General features: G+C 34.0%; 2 protein-coding genes and 1 long non-coding RNA gene across 3 annotated transcripts; 1 reads left to right on the forward strand and 2 right to left on the reverse strand.

Annotated features, from left to right (window-relative positions):
• Positions 1-4,383: 4,383 nt before the first annotated feature.
• LOC111429590 (uncharacterized) lies at positions 4,384-7,891 on the reverse strand. The gene is made up of 6 exons (XM_023065549.2): positions 7,761-7,891; positions 7,563-7,703; positions 7,217-7,492; positions 6,834-7,164; positions 6,622-6,776; positions 4,384-4,555 (listed from the first exon to the last, which is right to left on the reverse strand). Exons 1-6 carry the CDS (start codon positions 7,864-7,866, stop codon positions 4,443-4,445), a joined length of 1,122 nt encoding a protein of 373 aa, XP_022921317.2. The 5' UTR covers positions 7,867-7,891; the 3' UTR covers positions 4,384-4,442.
• Positions 7,892-8,097: 206 nt separating this feature from the next.
• LOC111429589 (calcium-binding EGF-like domain-containing protein pawn) lies at positions 8,098-18,543 on the reverse strand. Its single transcript, XM_023065547.2, has 6 exons — positions 18,453-18,543; positions 9,684-11,950; positions 9,143-9,630; positions 8,775-9,081; positions 8,434-8,721; positions 8,098-8,368 (listed from the first exon to the last, which is right to left on the reverse strand). Exons 1-6 carry the CDS (start codon positions 18,541-18,543, stop codon positions 8,264-8,266), a joined length of 3,546 nt encoding a protein of 1,181 aa, XP_022921315.2. The 3' UTR covers positions 8,098-8,263.
• A 274-nt stretch (positions 18,544-18,817) lies between these two features.
• Positions 18,818-19,161, forward strand: LOC139430889 (uncharacterized). The gene is made up of 2 exons (XR_011641253.1): positions 18,818-18,902; positions 18,962-19,161. It is a non-coding gene; the product is annotated as an uncharacterized lncRNA (long non-coding RNA).
• The last annotated feature ends 808 nt before the right edge of the window (positions 19,162-19,969 follow it).

Below are 19,969 nucleotides of genomic sequence, written 5' to 3' on the forward strand. Positions count from 1 at the left end.
ATCTTTCGTCGTCAAGTTTTAATCTTTTATTACCTTACACAACAGCATTGGATCTTATTTTACACCTTGCGAAATATCATTGCAAAATGTGAAGGATATGGACATACTTAGATTATAAACACATTCCCCTCCATGTTTTTTTTTGTTAATTCAGTATTATAACTAAAACTAAACCTAGAAACGTCTGGGTTATGCTATGTGTCTATTAACCCATTTGCTACTAAAATGTTGTTTTCATCTTCAGTGATATTTTTAGTTTTCTGCTGAAATCTTTGCAATCACCCGGTACAAAAATAGAATTTTGTTCCATTATTAAAACTTGCTTACGACTGTGTTAGATCAACTTAAAAAAGTTTAACATTTATTTCAAAATATTAGTTCATAATATTATAAAATGTTGTGTTAAGGTTCATGTACAGCCAGAAGTAGTATTTTTTACACCTTAATACCTATTTTGTTTAAATGTGTCCGGATAATGGAGAACTAACACATTGTTAGAAACGGATTTCGAAATTTTCCGAAATAACTTGTATTCGACTTGTTCGTTCTTGCTTCGGTTGGCGAGCATTCAAAAGTAAATATGTCGGCACGATGTTTCTTATAAAACCTAACAAATCCAAAGAACGAGAGTTGTGTACTTCTTGTTTTTATCTTTTCTAATTCTATATGTATAAAATCCTGCATTAGATACCTAGACAAATAAAAGACATATAAAAACCTGCCACCATAATTTATTATTTTGCAGTTTAAGACGATAATTTCTAATGTTGTGGACTGTGAGGCTTACCTACCATCATATAATTTGTTTTCTGTAGGAGAATAGCACAGAATTTACACTCATGTATTGTTGACAAACTATAATTTTTTTTAAATTTCTCTAAACCTGGTTCTATACGTAGCATTGTGTAGAAACAGCAATCGCTTCGTTGTGAAGATCGTAATCCATGCTCTAATAAATGTCTTTTCTGGATCTTTTAAAATATCCAAAAATCAAGAGAATCGCAAAAGACACTTTAAATCATATACAAAAACTTAGAATGATGTGCTTACATCTTTTTGGGTAGCATAGAAGATTGTCTGTTCTGTTTCGTATTTAAGAAATGTATCACATCCAAACAAGTCAAAAATTTCGATTGGGTATTCACTGCACTTGATTAGCGACTCTTCTTTGGCAATTTGTTTTGAAACAAGCATATATTTACTGAATCAAAATGTTCTTGATTCATCAAAGTATTCAAAACTTTTAAACTTGTTTCCGAAGAAGATTGCAACATAGAACTTCCCTAGACTTAATTCAAATTTCTCATAGTTTTCGCAAAGAAAGGATCTAGGCAAGTTAGTAATATTATGAGCATAGAGGTATGTAGCACTTGATTCTACCGTCAGCGTTGTGGATGCAACGGAGATTGCTTCTCGTCTCAGATTCGTCTTCTGTGGACACACTTTGTCTTCCTACAAAAGGAGGCTGTATTAATTCTAAAAAACTTTATCAATAAAATGAAACACTGCGCATCCAAACCTAACCCTTCGTTGTTTCACCCATCTTAATCACAGGTCTCATTTAATAGTTGATGCCATTTCTGGAAAATACTATTTAGCAGCTATAGATTATTGGCCGGAACCAGGAAAAAATTTTCATCGATGATAGTGGTTGTGTTGGAGAAGCTTATCCGAAAACGATTATTGCAGATAACATATTGTCAAGGTTCTGAAGCATAGAAATTTCTCTGTTCAATAGCTATATCGTTACAGAGAATGATTTCCCTCGATTCCCATTTCAGTACGTAACAAGTTCTTTCCTACAAAACTCCGTAACAATATACTGAAGGGAAAAACTATGCTTAGTGTTTAATCAAAGAAACGGCGAATTGGATGATGATGTAAATGAATACGCTGCTTGATAAGTAGAGACTATTGATAGTTCTCATAACATGGATATTTCTGAACAAGAACCTGAACCAGAAAAGATAATATTTGGTAACGTAGTCGTCAATCCAACACTATTAAAACCAGATTCAGATAGAGATAGAGATCACAGCTTATTAAATTCGGTTCGACAAAATTACAACAGTTACCTATATCAAGATCAAATAATAACAAATTTTCCAAAATCTTTAGAACGAAGGCTGCATAAAGTGAGAAATAGACAATTTGCAGCTAATCATTTCATCTCCGGGTTAAAATTACCGCAATATTAATAACCCTACCAGTATATTAGGATAAAGTGTTTGTAATTGATAAGAAAAGATCCTTTTCGAAAAAAGGTAAGGAACAAGGTGTTTGAGTTGATAGTAGGCAAACACGAAACAAATTTAGTTAAGAACAAGTATCTTTAAACGGTTTACAAGGTCTTAACAAATAATTAAGCAATGAGAACGGGGAAAGGATCTGACTGTTATAGAATTTTTCTGACACTAGATATATTAGGAAATTCATCAACTTCGAGGTATGGATATGGTGTCTGTAGTTGTTTCTGCTGTAGGTGTATCTTCTCTATTTACTATAAATTATTATGCCAATATCCATGTATGTTTCCAGTATTCAATAGCTGATTCCAGTGTTCAATAGTTGACACCAGTATTCAATAGATGATTCCAGTGCTCAATTATTGAGTTCAGTATTCAGTGTCCACTTCCATCACCCAGTAGTAAGACACAGCACGCAGTAATTAGATCCAGTAATGAGCGGGTAATGTCAATGTTCAGTGGATAAATCTAGCATACATAGTGATATTAGTATATTAGTTCCAGTGTCTAATGTTTGTAGTGGATGATTCAAATTTGAGACTTTATAAGAATTATAGCAAGTTTATTAGAAATTCCCAATGCATTGAAATTTATCATTTAACAAGACCTTCATGATATGCATGATTTCCAAAAACTGTAAAAGGTTTCATATAATTAATGAAATAATAGGACAGGAAAACAAAACAAAAATAAATATATACATTGTAGATTAAAGATGCATTTGAATTTAGTATAAATGCAATCATCATCATAATATTTTCAATTACGCATTACATTGGACTTAATCAATATAACTCAATTTACGTCCACCAATATTGGTAGAGGTGGATCATCCCCCAAAACATATTTGTATGCGACGGAGTGCATGTATGGTGTACTTCGAGGGTGAAGGGAGGAGGACATCGCAATGTCACCCCATGTGTACCTTGGCCCGGATTGAGCCATAAAAGAGGCGCTGCTGCACCGACCAAACTAATATCAAGGCGTCGGTGCAAGGACCATCTTTAGTCGTTCGACGACGGTCACATTTGTTTTTGTTATATGCTTACACAGACTCCAATACTCTCTCTCGCTTTGGATATGTTTGCACGATCGATAGCCTTAGGATCTTTTTTTAACAAATAGGACTCCTTGAAAATATACTTCTTGTCCTAAAGTAAGTAGAAGAAGGGAAATCATCGTAGCGATTTCCTTCTTAAAGTCCTTCCTTTATATCTACCCTTTATTTCGAGATGCATCCATTTTCCCGTTTTGTTTTATTTAAATGCTCGAGAGACCAGCAGCAGGGAACGAATGGTTCGTTTTGAAGGTTGGCGAAGGGAAAGAGGCTGGGATGGGCATTGTTCAAAGTTCTGCATTCGTCGAAGAAAATAAAAAAAGCACATAATACGCCCGAATTGCTTTAGGAGGGAAAATGGGGAAGCGCAGGTAGACAAAGTGTTGGTGGTGGGGGTGGGTGGCATTAGCGCGATTATGATAATTAAAACTGCTTTGTGTACGCGCAGGCCGGGCATCTTTTATGGATTAAAGACGAAGGGACGTATATTATAGGTTCAGTGGCCAGTGAAGCTTGTTTCTTTATAAAGAAATTCGACGAAAAAAGAAACGGCATTTACACAAACACTGGAAGCATGAAAAACTGGATCTTTTTGTTTCAAAGAATAAATTAAAAAAGAATTCCTCAGCTTTTGCAATTATCCATTGTCCTTTAATATCTTTGTTAATCTTTCTAATGAATATCGCTTATTTTAAGCTTTTCAATAAGGACGTTCTTCGTTCCTTTTAATTAATAAAAAGAAAACTTTTTTTTAATGGGACAAATAAATTCTGGTAATTAGAAAAAAAGAAATAAGCATAAAAATGAATGTAGGCTAAAAAGTTTATGATCGTTTACTCCACAAGTTGCACATAGAGGGCGTTAGGGCTAAATTGTTCACAAAAGTCCTGTGACACGGTTTAAAGCGATTAGTGCCGACTTTGCACTAGACTGTACCCGAACCCGGTGCGAAAACCTCGGGTATCCATGGATACCCGAGCAGTAGAGCAGAGGAAGACTCAGTCGATAGCGTCGCGACCACCGTTCGTTCGGTGTTGACAGCGCCTCAGCGCGGGGTATCATCGAACTAACCAAAATGTATTCTTTATAAATGTAGTTTATATTATATTTTAATTTCAGTAAATACATATTATGTAAATCTATTTATAAACATCTCCACATGATGCTACTAACTCATAATTGATGTTGAAACCAACAGAATTTTGATTGCTTTCAGCATGAAAATCAATGTGGATAGGACCTGGTGGACTAGCTAAAAAATGAAACTTCTTTAGTAACAATACAAATGAATTACAGTAAAACCTCGATATTACTATGTGGTTCAAAATTCTAGGTCTAGTGTTAGTTCTACTTTTAGTTCAATAAAAATATACTAGAACTAACACTAGCATTAGAACTAGACCTAGAACTGAGGTCGTGAATTCGATGAGCTATGGTATCATTTGAGAGTGGTACTTGTGCCACTTTCTTAGCGGCCTGCTCTACCAGCATTTCGAAGCAAACATCCTTAATACAGCCAGCCACTAGTCCCTCATCTATTGTGTATGGTTTTTTAGCCATAGCAGTTTGAAGAGCAACTTTGTAATAATCTTGCAGTGCAGCAATATTTATGTGTGACAACTGAAATATATGTTTATGCCTACCCTTTAATTCAGCATGCTTTTTTACGAAAAATCCTATCGGCTTGAAAGTCAGTTCTTTATGTTTGGTACTCAAGTGCCTTTTTAGACTTCTTAGTTTCACTGCGTAAATTGCCTGCCAAATTGAATATATGAAGAGTCATATTGCGTCTGAAGACGCATGGCTAAACCCGACTGTTTCTAGTTCTAGGTCTAGTGTTAGTTCTAGTTTTAATTGGACCGCGTTATGCATCACTTGACTTAGCCAAACTTGGTCAGTCGTTTTACGATTATACAGGGTGTTTCTGTAAGTCGTGGCATAAATTTAATCACAAATACTAAAGTCAAAATGCTGTTTCTATTTTATATAGAATTTAAGTCTAACTAGTTTCGGCCCTTGGCCATCGTCAGAGACTCTACAAATAGATTAACATCCCTCACCCTATCTATTTGATAAACAAGTTTCTTAATATTTCTTTTTCTTTTGTTAAAAAAGATCACATATCAAAGTCGAAATCAGATTATTAGTTACTAATTTATAAAATTAAAGTTTAAAAAGTTGTAAAATAAATTTAAGGACGAAGTGTTACAAGTTTACAGGTTAAAATTTAAGAACGCTCTTTTTTAACAAAAGAAATATTAAGAAACTTGGGAAAAATTCAAGAATTATCATGTGGCTTAAAACTCGACGATTTTTTTAATCAATGTGAAATGACCCAAAATATGTTAAAAATAAAAAGAAAGTGCTGAAAAGTGATTAACACTAGATTAACTTCAGTTATAAAACTTTTATTATATGATAACTAAGTTCAGGTTTAAAATGTGAACCTCAATTTTGACATATTTGTAATCTTCATTAAAAATCCTTTAAAATGAGTACAAACACGACATATTTATCTTCAAGTTATGGCCAACTTCTGGTTAAGAATGTCAACGTCAATTTTGACATATTTGCAATCGTCGTGAAAAATCCTTTAAAATGAGTCTAAACATGATACGTTTAATTTCAATATTACTCAAGATATAAGCAAGTTCCGATTTGAAATGTCAATGTCATTTTGACATATTCTTAATTTTTATAAAATGTCTTAATATTTATCATAAAAACAAAAATATAATAAAAAAAAATCAAAAATTAAGGTTGGTATTAATATTTAAAAATTAAATTGCTATCTTCATTGTTGCTAACTTCGGGTTTAATGTTTTTTATTCTAACTTTTTTGTTTTTTGAGATAAGTGCGTCATCTTTGGACTCATTTTATAGGGTTTTTAATGAAGATGATAAATATGTCAAAATTGACGTTGACGTTTCAACCCGGAAGTGAGTATCTCCATTAATATCAAAGTTAAATATCTCGAGTTTGGACTCATTTCAAATGATTTTTTATGAACTTGACAAATATGTCAAAATTAATAGTTGAAAGTTCGAACTTTTTGGTTTTTTTGAGAGAAATGCGTCATGGTTGGACTCACTTTAAAGGTTATTTTATCAAGATTACAAATAAAATAATAAAATTAAAGGTGACATTGACAACTGAAAGTTTTTTTCACGACTAAACCCAACGTTTCTAGTTCTAGGTCTAGTGTTAGTTCCACTGCTAGTGTTAGCTCTAGTTTAATGATGTATAAATTAATTTTTTTTCAATTTTTCCCCTTATTAATCCGTTATATCGAGGTTTTACTATATTTAAAAACTTACCTATGATTGGAAAGTTTTCAATGGGACCTGTTGTTGGTGTACCATCATTTGCACATATAAATCCTGCACGTCCACTGATTTGTAAGTAATGATTTGTGGGCGAACAGTTTGTCTCGCCATTAGTAGCACGTAATTGAGCATATACAATCGTTGCGCTAATAAAATAATTAAGTTATCAATAATAATTTACATCATATAAACAAAATTCTTACATAATTCCGCACTTATTCTCATATCTCTTAAAACATATAGAATAATGTTGATTAGAAACGTAAGGGTCTCCTATCATTGTAACAGAATCATAGTTAAAACCAAAACTTGTTATTATTCCAGAGGGTTCAGTAAAATATTGTAAGCAACCAGAAGGCGCCAAATAATTATAATCGTACACCAATTCTTTATCGATCTTATGTAAAAGTGATTCTTGTCTTGGACATTCCAATTGAGTGATTTTAATATTCCAGTAAGGTCGTGGAATGGAATTGGATCCAATTTTCATATTCAATTCGATGTTTTTCTTGTGATTTGGTACATCAACATAAACTTTTAAAATAGAAATACAATAGTATCGTTTATATCTGACGGGGTAACTTACCATGTTGTCCTGAATTGTGACCACAAATTTGTGGCATTCCTCTGCTAGTAGGTGTAACATAAAAATTATCAACAATACAAAACACATCAAGTCCATTTGTTGATGATGATGGTGGTGTTGTTTCAAATTGCAAAAAGTCTAATCTGATTTGGCAAACATTTTCGTTAGCCACAACGACATTGTACGTGCATAACCCTTCGCGTACTTCATTCGAGATTAACCCGCTACTAAAGTATGACACTTTTGCGTTCGACGTTCGACCGCAACTCTTCGTATCTACAAAAAAATATAATGAAATCTCATCACGTATTACACGTAACGTCGTTGTTGGTTACAGAGAACTTACAGGCGCAACAGGTGGATAGAAAGCCGCAATGGCCTCTAGGGATGCCACCGGTAAGCAAACATTCGGTTCTTGTCTTGCAAATACCCACTTCGTGAACACCACCCGGTAATGTCGAATTACATTTTGTCTGATATGGCGACACTAATAAATAAAAAAGATATAAAAATGCTAATAAGTTATAAATTAAAATTTGCTTACATTTTGACAATGCGATGTTGTCTCGCATTAGAAAATCGTTGAAGATGTGGCAATTACATCCATAAGTGAATAACACCAAAATTAAGATGAAATTTGAAGGAACCATTTTGTTAGAGCTGCTGAAAATGTATGATTTGAAACGATTTTCTTTAGGTTTATATACAAAAATTACTAGGTTACTGATTATGGAAGATATTTTAGAACAAGTACCACTAATTGAATGGTAAATAGTGTTTTTCCGGTTTTATGACCTATTTGTTATATGGAAATTGTTGCTGGTTTATTGATTTTTTGATAAAACCCATCGGAAAAGGTGTGTGTTTGATAAAAAAAAATCTTATTTTTTTCTTAAGTTTATTTTTTTATATTTACTATTAAACAAATAACAATCAGAATGTAAATAGTGTTTTCTAATACAAATCAAACTGCAACTTTTTTAATCATTACAACCTTATACAATAAATATTTCAATATGTACACAAATAAAACATTTTTTTTTTAATTTAGTTCCTGAAGTAAGGTCTACCAATAGCATAAGTACTCATTGGCATGCCAGTTTTGCTGTAAATGTCGTTTTGATCGTAATCGACGTCGTAATAAATCCCACTCTGTTATAATAAAAACAAAAATAAAAATGTTGCCAAAAAATTAATGCATTTTCTTTTGTACTTACAGCAATCGACGCGTTGCTCCTGCTTTTAGGTCTGGGTACCTGAAAGTTTCTCCCTAATAGATCAGTCTTATCTTCCTCTTCGCTGGAACTTGAATTGTCCAAAGGGCGCATCCCTTGAACACTCGCAGCTCTCGCAGCTAATTGCGCTTGAAGACCCAATCTTGGAAGTGGTATTGGGGGAAGAGTACCGTGCATCGATCCATGTTGAAGAGTACCATGAACCGGTAATGTAGGATAACCGAAAACAGCTGAAGATGGGCGAGTAGGACCATTCATAACTGGTTCCGGCTTTAAAATATTAACAAAATAAAATTTTAAAAAACAATTGTGTTTGAATTTACCGCATAATGGTTAGCTTGTGCCATTGCATCAGCTATTTGAGCCCATCTTAATCGGTCTTCCATCGTTAATTGATACGGTGGAGCACCCACAGGTGGCGCTTTAATTGTACTTCCATTAGCACCCATATAACCAAAAACAGGACTTCCAACTCCAGTTTTTTGTTCCTTACTCCATCTCCGTGTCCACATTACCAAACAAATCAAGGTAAGTCCAATAATAACTACTGCAGCAACACTCGCTCCAATTGCAACCCCAAGAACTTCACCATCAAGTTCACACTGTGTTCCATAATAATTCCCAGAACATCTACCCAAAATAAATAAATCAATAATAAACACAATCCTAATAACTACTATAATCATCTTACACGCAAAATTCTTGTCCATTCTGATATTTACACTCCCCACGATTATTACAATGTTGTGGCGAACATTGTTCGCAATATCTTCCAGCTCTATGTCTATTATCCGACCATGGATCCCGAAATCCTTCGTTACATTCACATTTAAAACCACCGAAAGTATTTACGCATTTAGCATGACTATGACAATCATGTAAATCGGGTGAGGAGCATTCATCCAAATCTTGCAAATTTGAAACTGACCCAGGTGGGCTATCAACCCACAAAGCACTATCACCCACATTATTACTCCTTCTTTGGATAACCCCTAATAGATGCTTTTGAATTTCACCGCGAACTTGAGGTCGAGATGTTTCACCGTTCTCTTCAAGCTGTAGGGTTAAATTGACGAAAACTCCCCCTTGACCAGCTGATCTATCACCTTTATAGATGCTGTTGACTTTTGCGTTGAGGAATTCATCTGAAAATCTTGTCATGGACATTGCAGATTCCAACTAAAACAAAATTAAAAATTAAAATTAAAAAAAAAATCGAAAAGTATACTTACAGCTTTTTCAGTTTCATAAGATAACTTTTGAAAACTAACACTAGATTTATCCGAAAAATCATTGGCCCATACAACTCTTCTTTCATACAATCGATCAACCCTCAAAGATAACAACACAGAAACCACCTTCCTACATGGTTCTCGATGTTTTCTTCTTGCATGTCCAGGTCTACAATAACAAGCACTAACTCCAACTTCCGTTCGACAAATTTCATGTTGCGATCCATCACATGTTGAGTCATCACCAACTATACAAGTGTCTATCCTTACAGGTGGTTGTTGACTTGGTCTTCGACTATAACCGCTAGGTCTTCTTGGAGTTGGTTTAATATTATGATGAACACCTTCCGGTTTTTTATCAACATCAACCACGGCATATCCAGTTCCAGTAATTGAATTACTAGAAGCTTGCGTTGGATGAATTACTGTCCGTGATGAAGTTGGTTCTCCGAAAAGATTCAAATAAGTTCTTTTACCATCGATTGAAACGAATCCTTGGCCATCTTGAGATGTTAAAATGACATCTGATGGTGATCCCAAGTTGATACTTTCAATATCAACAGGAATCACGTAAGGCTTTCCTTGTCCTTGACCACTAGGACCTTGTATAGCTGAAACTGTCACATCAAAGATATCTCCGGGCTGATGAATATGAGGATGGGGATGCGGACGTGACGTAGCGAGTGGATTTCTTCCCGGACGAAATTCGGTGTCGTCTAAAACTATACCAGGTCGAGGTTTGTATGAGGGATATGAAGAAGTTGATTCGGTTTGATTTGATGTATGAGTTAAAGAAGTGCTGGAAAAAGTTTCTAATTGGATACTAGGTGTTTCTGATGATGATACTAATGAAGTTATTAATGGAAGACTTTCTGTTGGGATACTGGATAATGAAGATGATGATGATTGTAGTTCTGATTTCATTGTAGTTTGTAAAACATCTTGCATTGAAGATTCTAAAATCAAAATAGGTTCTGGTGAAGAAGAAGTCTCATTTAATCGATCGTCCAGCATTAATTTAGTCGCATTTTCAACTGATGATGGTTCTATGGTTGTAGTATCATTGATAAAAGGTTCTTCAGTTGTAAATTTCGTTTCATTTTTATTTATTTTGATTGTTGTGGTTTCAACAACATTCGTTATATTGTTGATTTCATCAACTTGATGATTAAGTGTATCTTTGTGATCTGCAATTTCAGTGCGATTGTCATCCTTTTCTGGTTCAAATTCTGGAATTATTTCAGTGGAATCTTCTTCCTCTTTATCACCTTCTGATCCATCTAATTCCGTTCCAATATCGAAATTTAAGATATCCTCATCAGGTTTCTCGCTGGTTATACTGATATCGTCGTTACTTAAATTAGGTCTTGGTGGGATTGGTTTATAAGTAGGTGGTCTTCTGTTTGGTGGTGGAGGTCTTCTTGGTGGTAGTCGATTCCATGGTGGAATTGTAACAGGTCTATACAAAGGTGGTCTACCTTTATTACTTCCAACCGGAATTATTTTATCCATTGGAAATGGTCGAATTACCGGCGATGTATTTTGTGGGGGGATATCAAACGGATACGGAGTGGGAAGTTTTGTTGCTGGTGGTGTCATTTGAGTTAATGGTGGTGGAGGTGGTAAATCAAAATCTGGTGGTAAAGCGGGAACATCGGTGATTCTAGGTGGACCTCTATTATTAATTCTTGAAGATAATGGACGAATTGGGGGTCTTCCCGGTGGTAAAGCAGTGTTTGCTTGAACATTAACCTTTCCATTTAAAAGTTTAACTAATCCTGTTATTATGTCTTGAATGTCGGGATTAACTTGTCGCGGTTGGTGAGATTGGGTAACAAAATCCTCCTTCATCATCGTTGCAGTTGGGTTGATTTGAAGGGGCTCCAGAGGAACTGATCTGCCCTTTGGAGCCCCTCGGTCTTCCCCCGAACTACCACCATTTGAATCTCTATCAACCGTCTTCGACGGCTGAATAAATTGAACCAATCTCCCCGATAACTCAACATCATTCGAATCGATATGATCAATATTCTTATAATCATTAATCAAAATATCATCAAATATTTTCGTTTTCGAATGACGAGGATCTTCATCGGGAAAGGTTATCGACACACTCGATAAATTTTCGATTACAGTTTGACTTTCTGACGAACGAATTTCACTCGGACCGGATGTTGACGTTACGTGATGTTGCATTTCTTGGCTTATAAGGTGATCTTCCTTCGCCGAATTTGGAGATATGTAAGAGTTAGCGTATTCGTGAGCTCCTGGAATAATAAAGAGGTGAAAGTTTAAAGAAAACAAAAAGTTTTATGAATCATATTTGTCTACTTTACAAGATTGTGTAATGGTGTGTGTATAAAGAAAGTTGACTCTTTTAATATACTTGGATGATTTAAGTTTTAACATTGTAATAGTTGGCTTTACCTCAATTCAAACTGGTTACTAGTTAGCAGATAATTTTCTTCCAAGTAGCGAGTTATTACCAAATTTAATATAATTTCAAATGTTTTCGCTAGATGCGATTTTATGGCCCAACTTTATAAACTTCACTAAGTCTATGTATAGAGATGCTTCTATAACCCTGGTATATAAATGTTTATCAAACTTTAACATGGCACTAATCGGGCATTATCGTTTCTTAAGAGGGGTTATTCGAAAAGATTAATATATGAGGACTTCAACAAACCATAACCAAATCTGATAATGAGAGAAACTGTCCAGAATTGGTTAGGATTCCACCTCAAAGTGTTCCTTTGACAAAGAGGTCAGTAAATTCGTGATTGAGCCGATGAAATCCGCCGTTAATTAGTTAAACAAAACGTGAGAGGTCTTACGTCTCAACAATCTGTGTTCAAAAACGACTATATTTTGCTTGAAGTTTTTAAGATTGCTTGCCAAAATGAATGTTTCTAAAACTGGCTACATCTCAGCATGGCAAGAATCAGTCATTGGTAAGGGGAACTTCATGAAACGTATTCTACCACTTACAACCCTAACTGATAATGTAGATGTAGAAGCAATTGAAAGATTTCAATTGGATATAGACTTTTTTTGAAATATTCAAGTAAGCACGACTTTAAGTCATTTGATTATTACTTTAGTCGAGACCATAAGATTTATATAAATGGATCATTTGACTCGTTTCAGTATGAATATGTATTTTGATGTAGCTACAGTGTCTTAAGTATACGTAAAACTTGATAAGGAAGCATACAAACTAAAATGTATAAGCAACACCGTTAAGTATTTTTTACCATGAAACACAACTCCACATGGCAGAAGTAAAATAGAAACAAGTCATAAATCATTAAATAATCTTAGGATTACGTCCCTTTAAGAGTGATCTCGGCACTCAGGAAATGCCAGACGTTGGCAAAAAAGTCCTTGAACCATAGCCATGCTTTATTAGATTCTTCCCAACTTGGGAAAGGATTTATAAATTTCCCTATAATACAATATACATTACTTGAATTATCCGGTACATTCTGTTCTCTAATCCAGTTGAGATCCATGATGATGTTCTACCTTCTGTGTCCATTCTAGAAGAAATCATGCTCATCATTCTCTTGAATCTAGCCCCCATATATCCTCTCTCTACTTCCTCCTCTTCCTTCTTCCTGTTCCGCATTCTTGAGTCCTCCTTTCCAGTATGCGAAATCTCTTCTATGGGCTCCGTCTTCATATCTCTTGCTCCCCATTGGTTAAGCTCCTCAAATACACTTGGTACTATAAACACCAGGAACTAAGTACATTAGGACGCAATTTTGATTGTTTCAGTGTCTTGTGGATGATTCCATAACGATTGGAACCAGAATGAAATGGTTGTTTCCAGTAACCTAGTAGACAATTCCAGTATCTGGCAGATGATTCCACAACTCAATAGATGATTTCAGTACTCAGTTATCCAATGTAGTATGCAGTGTCTGGTTCCAGTACTCAGAAGTAAGTGATTCATACGTCCACTGGATAATTCCAGTATCCATATTGATTGGTGATTAGTATTTCAGAATTAGATACAGTATCACTGTGATTAGATTCAACATCCAATGGTAGCTATCAGTATATAATAGATGATTTAAATATGAAAACCAACAGTGATTGAACAATACATGATATAGTAGGCTTACTAGAAATTGCCTATTCAAAGGCTTCTAGGTCCAATGGCAGATCAACACATAGTTAACTAGAGATGATTTCAACTACGATGACTTTTTCTTTTCTGTACTAAATCAACAAACCAAATCAACAAGATCTGGTGGTTTCTGGAGGTTCTCAAAGAAAAGGATATGAATTAATACTTATGTCAGTATAAACATAAACAACGTTAAAATAATATGTATTGTAAATTTATTCAAAAGATAATAAATATTTTTGTAGTGGTAAATGTAGGTGAATAGGTCATCATAGAATTGTTGAAAACCCGGATTACGTTTTATACTAACAAACGAATACTATGAGTTAACCGTTTATAGAACTTTCACAAGACTAAGAGATGTCGAGCTTTTTATTGTTACAATGCGGGAAACTTTGAAATGTCGCAATACTAAGAGCTATTGTTTATGCACTTTTTAAAGCATTTCATATAACTCGAATATCTAGCGTTTCATTTCGTAATTTATAATTCTCATTGTAATTAAGAAAACATGATTGTTAACACCCCTGTTTATCTAAAGCGGAATATCTCTGCTTAGTAGAGTGTAAAATAGTATTAAATTCCAACTTGTCTTTCTAATACCATTAAACTCTTTTTGATTTTTTAATTCCATTTTCTTTGTGGTCTTGTATTTATCTAAATCAATAAAGTACTGTTAACCTAGTGACTTAATTCTTTATTCCCGTTTGTTTTGCAGACCTGGATTCGACGATTTGCAACAATGAAACGTTGAGATTGGTGATACTAAGCATATGCTTAATGAAGACAGTTACGTTTTTGTATGTAAAAGAAAAAAAAAGTTCGATGAGACCGTAATATACTGTGTGGCATAATACAGTTAGTTAGAAATTGCTTCAAAACGGTGGCTTTAGTTTATTTAAGCAGATTAAGGTAACCACGTCGGGATTGGAACACACCAGTAAACCGTTTTCGATTTATCCTCCAACGACAGTTAATTGACGCGGAATATGTTGTGTTCCCACTGTGTCCAATGGTGAATTTGCGGTTTGTTAAACAGATTTTCACGGTTACATTCAGTGCAATTTATAATGTTTTTCTATTTACAAAAGAATTTTTTATATTAGAGAAAAATAAAAGTTTCACTTATTTTTTAGTATCCCACCCAGTTTAGAAACCGTAACATTATTACCGATGGTAGTTGGGTTCTTGTACGATCTCGGTGAAAGAAACGCCTGTTCTCCATCCGTTTTCTTATCTTCTCAACAGTGTGGGTTTCGCAAATTTTACTTTCTATTTTGCTCATAGAAAGGTGACCTAAGACTTTCATCTCAATGTGTTAAAAAATACGGCAATAAAAAATAATTTTATTACAAAATTTTTATTAATGACAAGAAATAAAAATTACGGAAGAAGTAGTCCGAATTAATAACGGGATGTAATTTTAAAACTAATCATCAAATTATCAATTTTATAACAGTATTTGAAAAATTTACTTTAGGAAGTCTGTTAAAATGTACGAAACCGACGCCTCCGGTCGTAAATAACGGATTTCGAAAAGTTTATAACAGTACGTGGAGGATCGAGACGCATACTAATAGCTTGGATCCATGGTATTCGACGTGTCTTGAGTTCTTTTTTAATGTTACGAAGTTATTCCGTGTGCAACGCGGCATTCACTAGCGTATACGCTTTTATCTTAAGCATGTAATCTATATTAAGAACGATAATTAACCAAGCGAGTCCTATTTGTTGCTGTTAATAAGACTTTCGAGCAGCAACAGTTGCTTTGATAATTTGCATAAAGCGTACTCACGAAATTCTCTTCACAAACTGTTAGTTCTTAATCGCCCAATTCGAATTAATCGCACCTGAATAATTAATTCAGTTTTAAGTAATTATCGTAATTTGAGATTTTTCTTTGTAGTAATTAAGATCGAGTTATATGATCCTGTTCTAATTATAATGTAATTTTCTCATAGGTAATTTAGATTGTTTTTTTTGCAATTCAAATTGCAAAAAACTTCATGGTGGTTCTAATACAGCTTCTCCTTCTTGTGCAGAACAATACTTGTACTCTGCTTCCAATTCTTTGCCACTTGCCTGGTGGAGAGGATATTGTTAAATAATTTACCTAGTTGATCAGCTAGATCTCCCTCCATATTCATTTCTGATATATACACCCCAACATCATAGAAACGATCAAACAACTAAACACAGATAGTAAGACAAAACTGAGACCCCTGTACGGGGAAAGGCCAGAAATCAACATCAAAGCTGGAATCCGACATTGTGACAGCCTTATTCCATAACTGTTTAACATAGTAATGGACAGTATAATTATCATCGCACAATCAAAAATGGACTACAACGGCTTGTAAACGCATTCAACGAAGTCGATTAGATGCTAAGTTGTAGTGCAAAATCAGATCATTGAGCAGATATTCCAATTCGACTATCTGGAAATACAAATCAATATCAGTTGCAGTTTGCAACCCAATATGTAGGAATAAAGCTATTAATCCTTACGTATGAAGCGGAAGCAAGAGCCGACACAACTGAAACTAAGAGAGATCTGAGAATATCAGGATATACTCTAATAGATTGTAAGAGAAACACAGAAATCATACAACCAGTGGGATACTCAATACTCATACATTCTAATCATGTTGAAATATAAACTTCTGCATGATGAGTTTAACATGCTGATGGACAGTATAATCAAGGGTGTAGATGGATATATATTGGGAAGAACAATAATAAAGATTGAGTGCCATGCAAACGACGCCATCATCATCAAGAATCGGAGATGGACTACAATGGCTTCCAAACGCATTCAATGAAGCCTATTAGATGCTAAGTTGTAGTGCAAAAGCCAATCATTCAGCAGATATTCCAATTCGACTATCTGAAAATACAAATCAATGCATATGGGGATCTAAAGGATAGTTTCACAATGCAAGCCACAAAGGCAACAACAATATCAGGTGCTGTTTGCAACCCAATACGTAGGAATAAACAGCTATTAATCCTTACGTATGGGACGGAAGCAAAGGTCGACACAGCTGAGGCAAAGAGACATCTGAGAATATCAGGATATACTGTAATAGATCGTAAGAGAAACACAGAAATCATAGAACCAGTGGGATACTCAATGCTCATACATTCTAATCATGTTGAAATGTAAACTTCTGGTGAATATTATATAAAGGCATTTCTTCAAGTCTTTTTTGCAATCCTGTAATTTCAATTCCTCTATTGTTATCTAAGGGGCTCCCCTCAGCCTGGCAGCAATAATAATAATAGCACAATGGGAAGATGGTACGTTATGATGAGACCACCTACCAGTATATGTTTTACCTTCCTAAGTGTGGATAATGATATTCTTGGGAAAGAAGTATAGAGATAACAAGATCCTAAATATTCGTGAGTGGGTCCAAATTGGAGATAGCTGTTTTATTTTTGAGTAAAAAGTTTTGGCATTACGACTTTGTGATCACAGACTTCATCACCTTCCAGACTTATGCACTAATAACTTTATGGAAAGCTGAAATGTAAGGAATTTCTATGTTAGTTCATAATGATGCCTAAGATATCCTGTAAGAATTCTTCTTCAGGTTATATATATCTATAAGGCGTGTAGCTTTAGACAAGAATGGAATGAACATATATCAAGAATGGATGACACCTTCAAAGCGATAGAAAGACAGCTGAACCTCAGTATCACAGAAGAAGTAGAACCAGGAACAACGAAGGGTCATAACAAGTCATGGCTTTTGATATGAAGTAATTTAGGATAACCCAGAAGCATTTGTCTATAAAATATAAAAAGAACGATAAACAAAGAATTTTAACATTATTTTCCTAAATTCAGTTTAATAGTCCTAAATATTTGCAAACTTTTTTTAATTAGTATGTAGATGAGTGAAAGCTTTACTTACTTCACTACTAATCCACTTTGGAACAAATTTCGAGACGTTCTCATTGCAGAAGTAATTTAATTACAAATTCAATTGACATAATTTTTTTAAACAAATTTAATTATTCCTTCAAAAACAAACTAATTGAGGAAATAAATTAAAGATGTTAAAGAAAATTAAAAATCGTTTAAAATGAGTACAAACTCACCCGGTTTATCATAACGGAAAAAACCGGAAGTGAATCAATACAATTGATAATCTCGAATTTTTAATTAATGTTATCTCGGTTATTTTTGAAGATAATCATGTTTGGAGTGAAATTAACTTCAATCGTAATTTACATTCCAGAAACATTTAATTATCTTTACAGTTACGAAATCATGACTTTTCTCATCTTTAATAAAACATTTCAAACGGAAAAGTAAGTTTTGTTGCAATTTCTTGGTGTTTTTCATTAATTTATTGATCTCGTTAAAATTTTCCATTTGAGCAAATAAATTTAATGTTTTATAAAATACAGTAACGCGCCCCCGGTAACAATTAAAAAAGCCAAGGCAGCCATCGACCCATTAATGTAACTGTAAAAAGAAGTATACGTTACAGTGTGTGCGTGACCCCTCTTTTCCCCACCCTTCCGCGTTCATTTCTTCTTCTTCAACGTCTACTTCGACGACTCGGGAATTCGTCTTTTCAAGAAATCACGAAGCTGTTAAGGATTTTAAAACAACACTTTACCTGTTGTCCGCGTTGGCAGCAGTAGAAGCAAGAAGAAGAACGGTGCCGTAAGGTGAAGAAGCAAGTGAAGAGGTACTTTGATGACGGCCATATTGAAAGGTCAATCACTTTTTAAAGAGGTTGATAAAATAAAATTTGAAACATCACTAAAAATATTAACAGAATTGTCACAGCACAAAAATCTCTTAAAAATTTTTGTTAAAAAAACTTTTTAAACAAAAACACTTTTTATCTTCAAATTAAACATTTTATTTTAATAGAAAAGTCTTCTTTTCTTATTTTCTCCGTCTTTTTCTTCGATGAAAGGTTTAAAAGGTTGACCTGATTTACTCTTCCTAACCCACAAACACCAAAAAATGAGAACACTGAAGAAGGATATCTTCACCGAAATTTTCTTTAAAAGATCAATGTTCAAAATCGAACCTTTTTAACACCGAATTTGCTTCTTAGGTAAGTATTCACTGTAACTCAAGGTGGTGACTCGAAGAATGAGTCTCTCACGGCTTCAGGTTACGCTGTACAGAAAGTTAACGAAGAGGACCTAACGGGCTACCACCATCGTGACGTCGCCGTCATATGCCGAAGCCAACGAAGTGTTCATTCGGATTTCTTCTACGGCAAAGAAGAAATAGTGGGGAAATAAAGAAAGAAGAAATTTATTTTTGTCTCTTTTCAATTTTGATTCTTCAATAAATGTTGTTTAATGAAATTAATGTGTAGGTAATAATAAAAAATAATATCTCAATAAACCCTACTAACCTAAATAACAAGTAGAGATTTACGGATTAATAAAGTTCTAACAACTTCTAATAGCGAAAATTATCGTTTTAATACAGATCGATAACTTTCAACGAGCAATTTCAGTTCTAATCAGTATGTTCTTTAACGATTAATGTACATAATAAAAGAATTAATAACAATTTCCTTGCAAACTAAATTTAATTAATAATCAAATAATTTAAACACATAGAATGTTTAAAATTTTCATATAAAAGAGTTAAATCTAAATAATAATGTAAACAGGATGTAGAATTTAAAGGAGAGTAGAGGTGGAATTCGATAAAATGAGATTATTTATATTCTACGCCCATTTTAACCTGGGATAGAAATTCTCCGGGTTTGTTGCTTTCTCTTTTATGAATCATTCTGGGAATTTTAGTACTTTTTAATTAAATTGAATTTTTTTTTTTTTTAATTAATTGAATTGAAAAGAAAATTGATGATTATAATTTTTTTATTCATAAATATAAAAGTTATTATTTTTCTCAATAAGGTTTAGAAACTTTTAAAACGTTTAATAAAGTTCAAACGTGCAGGAAGAGGTTTCATCCACTCGGAAAGGATGGTGTTGTTGTGTGTTCTAGACAGGACGTCACGTTTTTATTTCTTTATGTAGGTAAAATAAAGGCGCGACGTCCTGTATGGAACGCACTACTCTTTCCGATTAGACAAAACCCGCCTCTCCCGGCATGGCTTATTTCTGTTTCTTTTTAATTTATAATTCGCGTAGATAACAG

Source organism: Onthophagus taurus, chromosome 7 (assembly GCF_036711975.1).
Source record: "Onthophagus taurus isolate NC chromosome 7, IU_Otau_3.0, whole genome shotgun sequence".
In the NCBI taxonomy this organism is placed as follows: Eukaryota; Metazoa; Arthropoda; class Insecta; order Coleoptera; family Scarabaeidae; genus Onthophagus; species Onthophagus taurus.

Coding starts and splice junctions, on each gene's coding strand:
- LOC111429590 (XM_023065549.2), bottom strand. CDS start 7,866: ATGGTTCCTTCAAATTTCATCTTAATTTTGGTGTTATTCACTTATGGA. Junction 7,493..7,562: donor TCTATCCACCTGTTGCGCCT/GTAAGTTCTCTG, acceptor ATTTTTTTGTAG/ATACGAAGAGTTGCGGTCGA. Junction 4,556..6,621: donor TGAAAACTTTCCAATCATAG/GTAAGTTTTTAA, acceptor TTCATTTTTTAG/CTAGTCCACCAGGTCCTATC.
- LOC111429589 (XM_023065547.2), bottom strand. CDS start 18,543: ATGGCCGTCATCAAAGTACCTCTTCACTTGCTTCTTCACCTTACGGCA. Junction 8,722..8,774: donor CACAAGCTAACCATTATGCG/GTAAATTCAAAC, acceptor AATATTTTAAAG/CCGGAACCAGTTATGAATGG. Junction 8,369..8,433: donor GGAGCAACGCGTCGATTGCT/GTAAGTACAAAA, acceptor TTATTATAACAG/AGTGGGATTTATTACGACGT.